This window comes from Centrocercus urophasianus, unplaced genomic scaffold (genome assembly GCF_019232065.1).
Source record: "Centrocercus urophasianus isolate 14NV4802_14NV808 unplaced genomic scaffold, USGS_Curo_1.0 seq_33, whole genome shotgun sequence".
NCBI lineage: Eukaryota > Metazoa > Chordata > Aves > Galliformes > Phasianidae > Centrocercus > Centrocercus urophasianus.
Window position 1 is genome coordinate 3,256,691 of NW_024884900.1, and position 15,890 is coordinate 3,272,580.

The 15,890-nt window shown below is 42.1% G+C and overlaps 2 protein-coding genes across 4 annotated transcripts; one reads left to right on the top strand and one right to left on the bottom strand.

Annotated features, from left to right (window-relative positions):
- Positions 1-12: 12 nt before the first annotated feature.
- Positions 13-8,279, bottom strand: SHPK (sedoheptulokinase). 2 transcript variants are annotated; one of them, XM_042829989.1, is made up of 7 exons: positions 7,902-8,276; positions 6,514-6,655; positions 4,185-4,368; positions 2,818-2,970; positions 1,628-1,803; positions 1,337-1,537; positions 13-429 (listed from the first exon to the last, which is right to left on the bottom strand). In XM_042829989.1, exons 1-7 carry the CDS (start codon positions 8,061-8,063, stop codon positions 35-37), a joined length of 1,413 nt encoding a protein of 470 aa, XP_042685923.1. In that variant the 5' UTR covers positions 8,064-8,276; the 3' UTR covers positions 13-34. The 2 variants fall into 2 exon arrangements, with proteins under 2 accessions (XP_042685923.1, XP_042685924.1); XM_042829990.1 differs by lacking the exon at positions 2,818-2,970 and having other exon boundaries at positions 7,902-8,279.
- Positions 8,280-8,386: 107 nt separating this feature from the next.
- Positions 8,387-15,718, top strand: CTNS (cystinosin, lysosomal cystine transporter). Of its 2 annotated transcripts, none has more exons than XM_042829994.1 (11): positions 8,387-8,533; positions 8,918-9,027; positions 9,510-9,588; positions 10,794-10,878; positions 10,972-11,075; positions 12,025-12,156; positions 12,890-12,989; positions 13,082-13,201; positions 14,179-14,349; positions 14,748-14,865; positions 15,215-15,718. In XM_042829994.1, exons 2-11 carry the CDS (start codon positions 8,928-8,930, stop codon positions 15,343-15,345), a joined length of 1,140 nt encoding a protein of 379 aa, XP_042685928.1. In that variant the 5' UTR covers positions 8,387-8,533; positions 8,918-8,927; the 3' UTR covers positions 15,346-15,718. The 2 variants fall into 2 exon arrangements, with proteins under 2 accessions (XP_042685928.1, XP_042685929.1); XM_042829995.1 differs by lacking the exon at positions 8,387-8,533 and adding an exon at positions 8,713-8,745.
- Positions 15,719-15,890: the final 172 nt, after the last annotated feature.

Consider the following 15,890-nt stretch of genomic DNA (forward strand, 5'->3'; position numbering starts at 1 on the left):
AGATGACGCATCTCAGGCCATTCCAAACAGTAATTTATTTTCCCTGGAACATCACCATGGCAGCCCCCACAGCAGCATCAACATCTTTCCCATAAACCACAGGGAACGGAAAAATCCTTTCCACTTCCTGCCTCAGCACCTCATTCCTGGCAAGAGCGCTGCCGCTCCCCAGAACTCTCCGCACTCCTGTCTCCAGCAGGCGCTGCACTGGCAGCATGGAACAGAGGTTTTCAATGAGGCCCCTGCACACAGCTCTGGTTACGTGGCCCAGGGAGAGCTCAGAGGCAGCAATGCTGGTCACTGAAGCCAACTGCTCAGGAGTGTGTCTCTCTCCAAATATGGTTGGGTGGACTGAGAGATGGCTGTCGTTTTGGTCCAAGGCTGCTTTGATTATCTTTGCATAGATGGCAGACTCTTGAATCTGAAATCCTGCAGATCAGAAATGTCACGTTATTATTCTGAAGAGGTTTAGTATATGTTACACATGGAGACTTAAAATGAATATTGAGCTATTTGTTCAGAAAAATGCTGTATACCTTCTTCCTTTGCATCAAAGGTCATTGTTTTTCCAGGATTATGAACTCAGTTCTCTCAATCCAAACTTATCTACTATCTGTCATACCAGAAAACCTTTTCTGATTGAAGAAATGGCTGTTTCTAGTAATACACTATCTGTCTCTGCCTACACTGTGCAAAGTCACAGAAAACAGCACCTCTTAAAGGCAATAATGGCAGACTTCACACACAATTCAGCCACTGAAGCTGAATGCTGAGTTTTTCACTTCAAGAACTCACTGAAAGAATTATTTCAGAGCTTATTTCTGCACTGTGGAACCCAGGAGATTATAAAAAATAAACAACAACAATGAAAACCAAAACACCACAATCATAAACGCCACATTTAAAGCACTTAGATGATAAATATGAGTTTAAATCTTAAAATCCATCAGACTGCTCTAAAATATGCATTAAAAGCAACAGACAAAAATCAAGGGACTCTTTTGGACTGCAGCCACACAAACTCAGAGGCTGTTCTAGAATTTATTGACCTTTCCTTTAAAAAAAACAACTTGCAAAAAACATTCTCTTCTGTTCTTAAAACAAAAGAAACCCCCAAATCTAGAGGCAGTGTGAATGTTGAGCCCAAAGATGACTGTCCAAACTTGTTCACTAGCTTCCAAAGGAAATTCCAGACACTGAGGAAGCATGACCAGGCCTACATCCTTGTTCCTTATACGGCATGACAAAACAGCCCTGAGCTTGCTCCGTTACCATAGCTTCCCTTTACCGTGATCAACCACAATTTTAAGTCTTAATTACCCTTAAATTAACCTACCTAGCTCTTCTGTCCACCGTGCCACCATGTTCACGAACGTTGCTAGCACATTGCCCCCATTAAGTGATGCTGCCACTGCCAAGTAGTCACCATCAAAGTAAGGAAAGTAAGAGACAGCTGAGGAAGGATCCGGTGTCTCCGGAGGCTGGAAACCCGAGGGCATTGAGATAGTCAGCTGAGCAGAGGTGCTGATATTGAGAACTAGAGAAAAAAAGAAAAAATTCAGTGTTTCCAGTCCTACTCTGAAGGAGGACAACGAGAAAACCAAGCAAGATACCAAAATGATCGTACTTGCATCAGTTCTTTCAGTCAGACAGGAATAAACGGAGCACTGAAAGTCTCCCAGAGCAATTCCCACTTTTGTTCCCTTGGGTATTCCATGCCATGCACTGATTGTCCTGCCTGCAATACTGCCAGGGTCTCCCACCTCTGGAAGCAAGTGAACAGGAAAGCCAGACTTTTTCAATCTGCAATCAGAACAATATCATTGCAGGAAAAAATACCATTGCTGGATTTGCAGATGCTTTCATCTGTTGAAAAAGCTCAGTCGAGTTCCAGTTCAACAGGTTGAGTGAACAAGAATAGTCTGGAAGAACAAATAGCTTTTCTTTATATACAATCTGATTACCTGAGATGATGAAGCAATACCTGTATAAAAAGTCAGACAGACAAGCAGTTCCACAGTCGAGGGACAATTATAAAAATTCAGCTTTAAATTCTTCAACTTCAACAAATTCAACAAATTCTTCAGAATTTTGAGCTGTCATGCAGTTAGTGGTTCAAAACCAAATCACAAAGAGTTAAGTCCAACAAACTCCTTATGCAAATAAACTGCAAGGCACACTATTTTGCTACAGCAAAAACAGGAGGTTAGTGGGAGTTCAGCATGCCAAATGCAAGTTTCTGACACTCTTTCAAGGTATTAGGCACTAATTTACCTTCAGGAGAAGATCTTGGAATCCTGGCCTAACCTAAGCCCTGAAATACACACAGCCTTACAGCTTTGCCCTGAAAGAGCAAATCAGTAAAAATAAATAAGTAAAGCCAGTTTCCTGCAAGACATCCCATAGCCCCTAGAAAACTGTAACTATCATCACTAATAAATCTCAACAGTTACAAGGGAGCTCTGTTGAAAGAAGTTGCCAGTATTAACAGTATTTTATCATCACAGCCTTAGATGCAGCATTCACTTCTTCATCCCATCCCACCATCACACAACAGAAAGAGAGAACAAGTCTGATAAGTCTCTCAGCTATGCTGTCTTAGGTATTTCTAAAAATACAGTGCCATAAAATACATAATTTTATATAACATAGACACAGACACCATACAGAACAAGAGCAAACCCAACAGTCCTTCAGTACAAGCCACACCACAAGTAAGATCACTCTACTTGTAACACATTCATACTTAGGGCCCAAAATGGTGTTCACTTTGCCTGACACAAAGCACGAAACCCACTGATTGACCTTAGCACTTACATGTCAGTATTCCAGCTTTTGTTTCTGGAATTAAAATATCCCCAGCTGGCGGCATTTTGGACAGACATGAGAGGCTTCTTCAAGTCACACAACATGGCAACCACATAGTCATGGATAGTACCAGCTGCATCATAAGACTTCAGAAAGTCTGGACTTTTAAACAAAACATTTTAAAAAGAAAATCAGCAAAGGGAGCTTTTAGACCTTGGAAGCAAGGTTATGTCCAGTGCTACAGGAACTTCAGATGTATGCAGTCCCATCTCCTAAAAACAAAACAGTAATCTCAGTATCTCAGTGATTACATTGGATTTGGTGGGCTGTTATTGTTTTCTGTTAGTTCATTTTTGCTTGTTTGCTGTTGTGCACGTTTTTAATTGGATTTGTTTTCCAAGCTCTTATCACAGCAGCAACACTGCTGGTATTTCCTCATGGAAGATAGAGACAGTGGCACAAGCCGTCCAGGTTTGAAGGAACAACACAGCAAAACATACAAGGAAGATAATAATTATTTGTACAAGAATGTCACATTCCAGAGCATTCGAGAAAAACAAGTAAATTCCTGCAGTTGCTATAAGATTCACAAACTACACAAATGAATATGTACCAAGTAGTGAAACAGAACGGGAACAAATCAAAGACTTCGGGCTAGTGAGTTGCACGGCTCTAAAGCAAGATCATGTCACATCCCAGGTATCTACTGAACACATGTTGACTGAAAACAACATCTGATATGTCTCTATTTAGCCTCAACTTATGGATGAGGAGGACATCATCTGTGAGAAATGTAGCCTCCTGCAGATGAAACTGAAGACCAAATCCTTCTGGTGCAATGTTGTAAGTGAAAAACTGCATCCTCTGCAAAAATGCCACAATAAAGCAGAGCATCAGTGACACTTCATAAGAATCGTGGTGTCTAAAGAAGGAAGGAACTGAAATTAATTTAGGGATTGTTTCTTTAACATCTGGCAGCAACCAGCCAAATCAACTCTGTTACTGTTTTAGGCATGTTTGTACTTTCCACAGTGTGCACAACCAAAGTTAGTGTTCAAGCTATTTCAGTAGACTTTCTTTGAGCAGTAGGCTGGACTATAATTATTTTATTTCTATGTAGTCAAAATTTTTTCCTTTCATTAAAAAGATCTGCAATATTCTTAATGAGGTCAGAAAGACTTGCATGCTGAGTTGCACAGTTTATATTAAAATCTGCAAATACAAATACTCTCTGAGTACTTAATATTATGATTACAAGCCCCTGAGCTCAGAGTTGTATTAACATGCTATAGGAATACTAATTGTCATATAAATTCAAGATGAGAAACCGTAAGTGAAACAGCCTAACACAGAAGCCCTTTTGAGAAACAATGTACCTTTTCTTTAAATACCAGTAGATGGTGGCACAGCCAAATCCTGTAGCCAAGCTGATATGTGACTGTGGCAGAGGAAGAGAAGAGAGGAAGGCAGGACTGCAGCGGCCATCTTGCCAAGTAACCAGATGACTGACTTCCTCTGGCTCAAAGATAGGGCCAGTACCTCCCTCCGTCCACTTGCAACCTGAAACACAACAGTGTTTGAGAAGTCCAGTAATTACCAGCAGTGCATTCACTGCCTGGCATTCTTTACTTCCAGATCCTCTGAGTTTGTCAAATACAATGGGGAAAAAAAAGCAGAAACAGTGAGCTCACCCCAATAGCGATTATAATCAAATTAATTAGTCACAGTTTCCGTCCTACATAACATCATAATTCCAGTCATCCTCAAATAATTTTGCATTTCTGCTGAGAGGTAAGAAGCAGATATGACAGCTCTCAGATACAAGAGTTGAACTGCCGCATCATGACTGAAGAGCACAGTATTTGTATGATGGACAGTGCATAGTTTCATCCATCTTTTGAGTCAGTGCAATTGCAAACCTAGTTCTACATGTATTAGGCAACGGACTGCAAAGTACTAAAGAACACCCCAATCCAGAGAAGGATTTAATTCAGTTTTATCAGTCTAGCACTTTTTAATTTTTCCAACAGAGATCACTACACCTTTCATTAAGCTGTCAGATGTTTCTATGCAAAGGCATCAGTTCAATTATGGCAACTTCTCATGGCTGCACAGAGCCTTCTCAGCAACGTCTGCATTGGTCCAGTGCAGTGTGCAGCTTCCTGCTCCCCAAGAGCACTCCTAAGGCAGATTACAGACACCTCAGAGCAGCAAATCAAGCAGAGGCTGAGCTCCAGCACTGGCCTGTAATGTCTGCTAGTAGCATGCTCCACAGCACAGCTTCAGCCTCTGCCAATTACTGCCCTCCCAGATAATGCTGGGCTACAACGTGGGGACAGGACAGGCCACATGCTGCATGCAGTTGGCCCTGTAACCAAAGCAGCTCTTTTGGTTTTGCTGTTGGTGTGGCAGGAGGCTTTCAAGTTGTGCTGTGCCACTTCTCCTTCAGGTCACACAAGAGACCTGGCTGCTTAACTGACCAGCAAAATATGATTTAAAAGGTTTCTTGGGTTGGATATAGAGCTTTGAAAGTATACACACAGAGTAAAAAGCAGCCATGAAAGGTGGGAAATATTACAGGAAACATGACAAGCAAATGGATGCCTTTTCTTGCTGTCTTAATTCCCTGTTCTATCAGATCTGTTTGAAACAATTTTCAAAATGCTCAGTTCTAAATGGATCCAAAGAAATATTATTAACCATAAATCTAACCCTAAAGGATGCTATTAAAAATCTAATTTGTATCCCAAAGTGCATGAATTCACTTAGTCTACTCAAACAAATGGGAGCAAACATCCTCTTTCACAAGATATAAATGAAATAAAAGTAGCATGTGGCTTTAGGAAATAAAATATTAACCAATATCACACAAAAATCTGTGCCTATCAGTCTATCACAAACCCAAGAGGTTTTGTTATACAGCCCTTGGGACAGCTGGAAAGCAAGCAACAGCTCCTTCAGTCCATCAGCCTTTGGATTTTTTTTTTTTGCAATCATTTTAGTATTTAAAGTAAAACTGCAACCAGTAATGAATAGCACTGTGTCTCCTTAAGCAATTAAAACTGGCAACTTTTGATAGGCAGTGACCAGCACTTTTGGAAAATTTCTTCTGCAATTTACAATAAATCTCTGCTTATCTCCTATTACTGATTTTCAGTTTTTCCTCTTACTGTGCTGCCAAGCAGCATTTCAAATTAGCATAGCAATATTCCCTGTTGGATAGCTACTGCTGTGCATAACCTAACATACAGACCAAGTATAGCTTGCTTTCCAAGGCACACACAGAAGTGTTAATACTGCTTCTGCAGTAGAAGTATTGAGGTACTGAACAAGTAGGTAAGTGTTGCTCTTTTTAATGTCATTCCCCTCATAAAAAAAAGTAATCCATGTGGTCCAGAAGTTCTTCCAAACAGCAGCAGATCATACAGGTAGCATATGATGGACAATTAACAATTCACATATAGGCAATTCCACCTTCACATTTATAACTGCACTCGCTCCACAGGGATCTCACATAAACCCTCCAAACAATCTGTGTGAACAATGTGGTTATTTATAGTCAGCAGCTGAAATGACAGTAATTAAAGCAAAATCCCCACAGAAGATGATGAACATGCAGTAGTTTCTTACAGATCACTTCAGCGCTCAGAATTTGTTTTCTGCATCATAATACACTACACAGGAATGCCAAAAAATTAATGTTACCTTGATCTCTTTTCCAAAACACAATCCCATGCATTTGCCCTGCAATGCCAATGTGACTGACTCTTTGAAGCTGCTGCTGAGGTAGAGCAGCAAGGCATTCATTCAGGGCTCTTATTATCCTCCGGCTGTCCTGCTCCATTCCCTGTAATCATGAAACATTACACTGAGCACAAAGCCATTAGGACTCACTCACTGTATTTATTAAACAAGGCCACTCTAGTCAGAAGCAAAGAACAGAATTCATTTAGCTTAATAGCACGCATTAGAATAATATTCACTACTAAATTGAAAGAAAGAATACAAAATGAACCACAAAACCCCAAAACCAATACTAGCGAATTGAGAATGAGATAACAGCACTGAAAGCCAAATATTTCTTAATTTCTTAAGACATAATACTCAAATATACCTTTTTTTTTAAAAAAAAAAAAGTCATGCTTTTGAAGACTCAGATTACTTTGACAGATCAGAATGAAGACTGCAAGCCAAAGTACTTAAATACAGCCTACATATACAGATGTGTGCTCTTGTATGTATATAAACTTCTAGTTGTGAAAACGTGGGTGTAGGGAAAAAGGTTGGCCTGTTTGATATCTGCTTAGAAATGAGCCCTTGGAAGCACAATGCTAGCCTAGAGAATGCTGATACTTTATGTTCATGTTTGTGATTCATGCTTTATTTGATTGACCAACACAACAGAAATAAAGCCTTTTAACAGGTGTATATGCTTTTGGTTATTTCCATGGGGAATTTCCAGTTAGGATTCCATCTCACATTGAAGTGCAAAATACCTTCCCAGTTGGCAAGTGCTTGTTGTTTGCTGACTGGCATTAAAGACAAGGTGATGATTAACAGAACAGGTTTAGGTTGTCTTGTGACACCTGGGACTACAGCAAAAGCGGAATCAGACTTTCTGCAGGCCTGCAGAGTCTCCGTAGTGAAAACTGAGCTTGAGCTACCATTTCAGATGCGTGAGAGGCTCAAGTAGAGGCAAATAATTTACCTCTATGGTGCTACTTAAGGAATGTTCTCAGCAGCTGCCTCCATTTTGAACAAAAAGAGAGAATAAGTTCTTGAAGAATTACTATTCTCACCAAATGCACTATTCTCATTGTAACCTGACAACTTCAGTACTTAACCAGCAGTTTGTGTCCTTCTTAAAATAGCTTTACTCGGCTTTCTTGAAGACCAAGCAAAGAACATATTAATTCTAATTTCAGATACCCAAAAAACATGCAGCAACCATCTGTCACTCCAGGCACAATAATAATAATTAAAAAAAAAAAAAAAATCCAGGAAAGCCACCAGAGTCCCCATAAACCAGTAACACAACCCAGCCACTACAAGGCAGCCATCCTGGAACCACCAGCAGCACTTCCAGCCCTTACCTGCAGTCCAGCTTCCACACTGCTGGTGTAGGCCTGCGTCTCTCTGGAGCAGCTCTCTGCCACCACCTGCCCTTGCTCTGTCCCCACCACCAGGGCAGCCTTCACAGAGGTTGTGCCCAGGTCTATGCCCAGCACGCACACAGAATCAGGCCCACCCTCCATGGCTGCTGGCAGACGGGACTGCGTTCACCTCGCCCACCACACACCAGCCTACACAGTTCCTGGGCACCACGCAGCGTGCTGAGCCCTCACAGCGCTGAGGGAACAGCCTGGACCCTGCCCTCAGGACTCTAGCCAAACATGTCTCACCCTCACAGCGCCGGGGTGCTACCTCCATCTTGAGCGTGACAAAACGCCCCTTTCCCCAGCCCTCCCCAGCACCCTGCGCATCATTAAGCGAAGCACCAACACACAGCCCGAGCAGCCAGCGCACTCTTCGACCCGCCGCTCTCCCCCCCGCAGCCCGGCGCCCGCTTCGCTCGGACGCGCCCAAGATGGCGCCGGGGAGCGGCCACAGCGTGACACCGCGCGGCGGAGCGTGAGGCGAGGAGGAGACAGGCAGTCGCCTCACGTGAGGAGTTGAAAAGGGAAGAGCCGGGCTGTGTGGGACAGAGCTGCGGCGCTAGAAGGAGGTATGTGGGCTTTATCGGGTGCTGCTACCCAGGTATAATGTACCCTAAAGCGTAGGATGGCTCCACTTCACCGCGCCCCTGAGGGGAGGGCGGCGAGAACTACAAGTCCCAGCGTGCGCCGCGCGGCCACGGGAGGGCGGGCTGCGGGGGTGCAGTGGCTGCTGAGATTTGTAGTTCCGGGAGAGGGGGGGCGGCTGAGTGGCGGGAGCAAGGTGAGCGCTGGGTGGGGGGGCACCTCTAGGACCGTCTGGCAGACGGGGACTGACAGAGTAACGCCTTTTTGGGCTGGGATGGGGCTGTTTCAGAGCTGTGAATGGGTTGGTGCCCTCCCAAAGTCTGTAGGGTCTGAGCAGAGCCTTTTTTTTCTTTTTCTTTCTCGTGCAGTTCATTCACCATGAGGATGAGACAGCTCTTCCCTCCTGTTCTGCTCCTCGCACTTGTGCTGCTGGGGCACGGCGGTCAGTGCTCGGCTGTCCCTGCTCGGACCCAGAGAGGTGGGTGAGGGGGCTCAGAGGCATCCCCCCAACTCACACATCAGGGGGGACCTCACCTCCCTCAGCTCTGCTTCCACACCAACCTTTGACTTTGCACGCTGTGCTGAGGCGGTGTTCTCACACACAGACCACTATCACAGGACACTTGCCATATATTTCAAGAGTCACGCTTGGATCTCGCTTGAACATCTGGTTACCTTGTGCACCTCAAGCAGTAATTTTAAACTAAATTTTAAACGCTATACCTACCAAGTTGCTGGGATCACATCACAAGCAGTGTCAGTTTAAAGTACCGTATTGCTTCCTCTTGTGAGCTTTTGCTGCAATTCAAATATTTAGATTGCTTCTTTGTGACATGTTCGATGGTTATTTAGTTTCCCTTTTAAGTTGTTTAGTCTCCTTGAAGTACTGACTTTTTTTTTTTTATTTATTCTAATATTACCCTGCAAATAGTAATGGACAATTTTCTTTTCCCCCCTCAGATGGAGTCACTGTACTCTCTGTCCCTGAAGTGGTTTTGTTAGAAAATGGGAGTTCAACAAATGTCACGATATCTCTGAGGTAAAATGATGAATTGAAACTTTGTTTTGTAGGGTGTTTTTTTTTTTTTTTTTTTTTTTTTTTAAATGAAACTGGGAGGAAAAAGAAGGTAGAACTTCACCGTAGATAGAAACTTCCCTACAGACTTAGTTAAGTGCGCATATAGAGAACCTGATCTGAGTGTGACTGGCCACTTCTAGACCATCACATCACTAAGTACCACTTTGGACCAAGATAGAGCCACAGCATCTGAAATATAGTTGGTCTCCAGCAATATCCTATGCCATTTGTATGGAAAATTGAGCAGAAGATATTTCATACTGTCTACCTTGTATTAGCTGATTGAACTACCTTCCATATGTAAACTTAGAGTTCCTCCACTTCTTAAATGGTGCTGAAGAGAAAGTTGCGTTTCTTAGAAGGATCACAAAATTTCACCAAAAAATTTCAGCATTTCAAAGAAATGCAATGACTCCAGATTAGGGACTGAGGCACTCAGTCTCATTGTTCAGTACAATGCATTTTGTAGCTGTGTTTTTGCTATCTTGGGCCTCTCCCAGGAAAGGAGTGTTAAACACTTACACTTAAAGATTCCAAAGGGCAGAGGTGTATGTGAAGGGAATAGCCAGGTGATAGTGTAGTAAGTGTGATGAAGAGGAAAGTAGCAAAACTGGGTGCAACAGTTTGGAACTCTTATTTCTGCAAAGAAGCATGTAGCAATTTTGTTCACAGACAGCTACAGGCATTTGAACCTTATGATACAGAGTGTACTGCTGTGCAGTCAGACCTCCTGGAAAATGCTTAAAGGAGTTCTTGGGTAAAGCTGTTCAGAACTATTTTACTTTTTTATCTTATATCACTACTGTAATTTCTGCTTATTGTTACCTCAGTACTGTCTATCCTTTGTGCCTCTCATAGTCCCCAGAATCCTACCACTGAGCTTGTTATTCCCCTTCAGATAATGGTTTTGCTATGCTATTTGTGTGGAACAGAGGCAAAATGTGGTCATGTAACTGTTCAGCGCCTGTCACTAGTTCAGAGGAAAATCAGTACAGTGCTCACAGATGTGGAGTTGCTGTCCTTTTGAGCATTAAGTAGGTACTGTTATGTACAGGCTGTTTGTTATGTTCATTGCAGCTCTGAGGAATTAGCAGATACAAAGATTGTTTCAGGGCTGTGAGAGCGAACTCAGGCACCAGTCTAACTTGGCTCTTCCATCTTTACAGGACTCCATTAAATGAGACATTGGTGATAACTCTCAATATTACACATTCATCAAAGCACAGCACCATTGTTGAGCTACCAGATGAAGTAAGTGATAGAATGCATAGATAGACTCTATGCAAAAGCCTGTTGCTGGTATGGTGCAACTTTACTCATTCTTTCCTCCACTTTGCCTTGCAGATTCAGCTGCCTGCAGGTCACACTAAGGCAGGCTTTCAAGTGAAAGCAGATGATGTTGGACAAGTAACAGTTTATCTTTATACCAGTAATTCCAACTTAACTGGGTGAGAAACTGATTTTTAGTTCTGCTCACTATACTGCTTTGTAGAATCTGGGCTTCACAGAATCCTCTCCCTGTAGCTAACTGGACATGGACAATACATAGTTGAGAAGATGTAGTGACTCTTCAGTAACCCTCAAGGTAGTCAGACAAATATGAGCTATGGGAACTGGAGTGGTGTAATATTGATATTTTGGACTTTTACCAAGGTGACTGTGAGCACTTATGGCTTTTTAGTCTGCTTTTAATAACCTACCCCCAAAGTCTCAAAAATACATGTTCTGATCCAGGAAACATTTGTCAATGCCTAGCAGGAAACTACACTTAGTGTGCAGAGCTTGTTCTGGAGTGCTAATGCTGTATGTCCACATAATCGTAAGGAGATGCAGGTGTTCTGCTCCGTGGTTATGGGAGCCCTCTGTTCACGGATTCTGGTCCTCTCCACCAGGAAAACAATCTAGCAAAAGGGAAGAAACTGGATTCTAGTTCCATGTTGCCCAGATGCTACTTATCAACAGGATAGTCCTGTGTTAGTTCCTCATTTTACTTCTCCTTTTAAGACTTGCAGTAAAAGCAGAGGTAACCACATTCAAAAAGCAATCAACAGGCCAGGCATGATCATGGGGCTTTGCTGGCAGAGCATGAAAAGTGAAACTGCTCTTGCATAACAGACCTTGTGCTTAGACTGTGGAAACCATAGGCACAAAATAGCCTTTTTGAAGATTTCTATGTAGAATAGAAAGAAAAAGGCTGAGGATAGGAGTAGGACGTACCCTAAATATAACAGGAACACTAAATAAAGGGGGAAAAACTTCAAGGAAGCTATTTCTGAATCTTTGTTTTGTCTCAATGCCTGGACTCTGCTTGCTTTTCTTCTATAAGCAGAACAAGGCAGAAGTCCGTGAAATAAAGTATGAGCAGGCAAATTAACCTTTGTTTGTATTAACCTTCAGACCTAGGATTCAATTTCAAGTGATTCATAGCATCATAGTGAAATATGCTGATGAGGTGATTGGATGGATCTATTTCCTTGCTTGGTCTATCTCCTTCTATCCTCAACTGTTTGAGAACTGGCGACGAAAAAGGTAAGGAAACGTAAGATGCATTTGCAGGTCCCTTAAGCACTTCTGAAAGTCATGTTCTGAGGTTCAGGGACAATCTTTGTTCTTGGGAATTATGCACAAAAAGATTGGGGGCAGGAAGAGAAGCAGAATAAAGTTTGGGCCTGAATTTATGCAGCACCAGTGAGCTTTTACAGATGTAGAACAGAAGAAATTCTAATTCTGAAGTTTGCCACCCAGTATTAACTCCTGATAGAGGAGGGCTTCCATGTTTCCTGTGATGTCACGTTGCATATATCATCTGGCCAAGGCACTTGTGCTGACACCCTTAAAATTTACTTCCCTTGTGAGCTGCTTACTAGACAGCAATTTGTAGTGTTATCATTAGATTAGCTCCCTTTAAACAAAATGACTGCAAGTAGGAAAACTGTAGCATGAAAACTGAAGCAATCACTCTGGCAAATACTCATTGCTGCTTCTGTGGATTTAGACTGGCATGATTTTTATCAGGCTGGCTGAGCCCATGAAGAAGTAAAGTTAGACAGCAACAAGCTTGGCAGTGAGAGCAGTTGTGAATGCCGATGTGTGGCATACGAAAGGATACTTCACCTTATTACTCAATGAACTCAGCATCATGTCATCACAACACCTACAGCTTTGGATTTCAACAAAAAGAAAAAAAGAAATTGCCTATCTGGCTGTATGTTCTAGGGATAAGTAATCCCTTAAGTTTAATCGTATTTTTCTCCTTCTCCAGTGTTGTTGGACTAAGCTTTGACTATATAGCACTAAACCTTACTGGCTTCATAGCATACAGCGTGTTTAACGTTGGACTCTTCTGGATTCCCTTAATTAAGGTAATCACTATTCTCTACTATTTTTCAGGAGTGGAAGTATCTACATAAGGGACTTATGACACTTAGCTAGTTTTGGTTTCTCTTGCACTTAGGAAGAATTCTTACTCAGTTACCCCAGTGGAGTGAACCCTGTGGCTATCAATGATGTTTTCTTCAGTCTCCATGCAGTAGCTCTAACACTGCTCACCATTATCCAGTGCTGTATTTATGAGGTAAGACTCAACGCTGGACTGCTTTGGTTGCTCTGGCAGAGCTCCCTCTGCTGGACTCACCCTACCAGCCTACTGAAGTCATCTACCTTCCTTCCCTTTCAGTGGCCTTTACAGTCCAGCAGCCTTATCTTTTGAGTTAGCCACTCCTGCAAGCTTTGCTACTTCAGCCTCATGAACATTCTGAGCTTACAAGTAAAATCTTTAAAGACCCAAAATAACTAAAGCAAATAGGCAAGTTATGAAGTTTCCATGTCAATCTCTAGTCAGCACATAGATCATAGTTCTACACAGTACAAATACTCACACATTTTGATTCTTCACCTTTCAGAGTGTCCTTTGCACTAGGAAATTCCCTGCAATTGACTTCCCTCAGCTCCACCTAAAATAGCTGCAGAGGCCCATTTATAATTCTCACCCACTTCTCAGGTGAGACTGATCACTAACACTCAGGTGGCCATTGTAAAAGCTCTGATCTGAACAGGTGATTTGCTTTACCTAGTAACTGTGTTTTGAGGTGCTTCCTCTGGTGATGCTAAACCTGAAGCTGTAACAGCTGTTTATCACTGTTGTGGAGAGCAATATCACTTTATACTAAAGAATGGGGAGACAATGACTTTTACAGCAGTGGCTTTAGTGGCCTTCTGCATATACAGGAACTGTTGATGTCATCAGACTAAATACAAGAGTTTGTTATGGGTGGTGGCACTGAATCATAGGTATCATAAATCTTCAAAAATACTGCAGCAACATCTTTCTTATGAACGACAGCATTCTAAATAATGCTTTTGAATATTGCACAGAAGCTGCTGCAAACCTACAGCTGCTGGCTTAGAGTTCCCTCGTGGTATGAGCCTAACTGGTACAGCAGTGGGTTTTGAACTGGAACCTTCTGTAGTACTGAGCTTGTTCTTTATCTAACAAGTTTCTGGGCACGTAGGACCAAGGGCATTCTAAGTACATCTGCATTTCTCTTTCAGCGAGCAGGTCAGAAAGTATCCAAAACTGTTGTTGGACTGCTGGCACTTGCATGGATTTTTACGTTTACAACGTTGTTTCTTGCTGCAGCTGAGGAGATGACATGGCTACAGTTCTTATTCTGCTTCTCTTACATTAAGTTAGCAGTGACACTGATAAAATATTTTCCACAGGTAAGCCTGAACTTTTCTGTTTTTATGTTAGGGTAATAGTAACATAAGTCTAAAGCACACGTTCTTGAAAGTCAGACTAAACTAAACCATCAATTGTTGTTTGTTGGCCTTTTAGTGACAAAATAATGTAAAGCTCCTACATAGTATATGTCATAAATGCACTCTTTTATTGGGATTGCCCAGGGTCCAGCTACTAAAAAGCCCATATGAACAAAGATGCCTTTAGTATGAGCTGTCTTACCAGCTAGGAACATCTTTAACTTGTTTGAAGACTAGAATGAGATTTCCTCTAACACAACACTGCAGTAGACAGCAGAGTCCTGTCTGGTCTTAGTCTTGGCTGGGTGCAGAAAAATGAACAGGTGATTGGCACACCAAACTTCTTGTTACACATTCAGGCATACATGAATTTCCGTCGGAAGAGTACAGAAGGATGGAGCATTGGAAATGTATTATTAGATTTCATCGGTGGAAGCTTCAGCCTTCTGCAGATGTTTTTGCAGTCATACAACAATGGTAAGGCTGAATCTCAGCTGGTGGGGGTAATGGGGTGGGAGAAACTTGCTACAACGCAAACAAAAACCTACAGGATTTTACCTTGGGAGACTGTGCTACTGTAGCTGTCCTTGTACAAACAATTAAGAATGTCTCTATTCCTAGAAGATAGAAAATAATGTAGCTATTTTCTAGAAACAACAGGAGGAGTTATTTGCTTTGTACCAACTGTCTGTTAGTTAGTCTTGAAGTACTGAAGTAACGTAGGTAACAAATGTGAACTTCTTTACTTTGTATGGCGCAGTCTTGCAGTCTTGAGATAAGATGAACTCATCGAGTTAGTCTTAACCTTTAATCTTGTGTTTGACAGATGAGTGGAAATTAGTCTTCGGAGATCCAACCAAGTTTGGCCTGGGTGTCTTCTCCATCATCTTCGATATTGTTTTTATGGTTCAGCACTACTGCCTTTATAGGAGATGGGGGTATGAACCTTGTGAATGACAGCTCTGAACATTGAAAACTGAACTTGCCTCTTCCTGGCCAAGGGATTTGAAGATGGCTACTACCAGTTATCAGAAATACTGATTATTTATTCTGATCTGTTTATATTTTAATCTGCCCTGGTATGGAAGACAAGCTGCCTTGCCAAATACTCTAAAGGATATAAGGCTATCTAGCCTCCACTTGCAGATGGAAGACTCATGCCTGTGGAAGCTGCAAAGCCGGCTTTAGCTTGAGCTGGCCAAGCAGCACGTGGATCTTCTCAACTAACAACAGGAAAGAAACCAAAACTGCATTTTTTCAATTGTGCACCACTCCCAAAGTTCTGGCTTCCAAAAATGAGATCATATTAAACCACTTAAGATATTAATAACTAAAGGTGGTCTGTGGATTTAAGCTCTGCTGCTGCTGACTCTTTGCAGACCAAACCACAGTAGAACACCACTCAGGATGGCTGGCAACAGCAGCAGTGGTAACTGAAGGAGTAATAAAGTTGCTAGGGGAATAATTTAAAAAAAAAAAAAAAAAAAAAAAAAAAAACCACA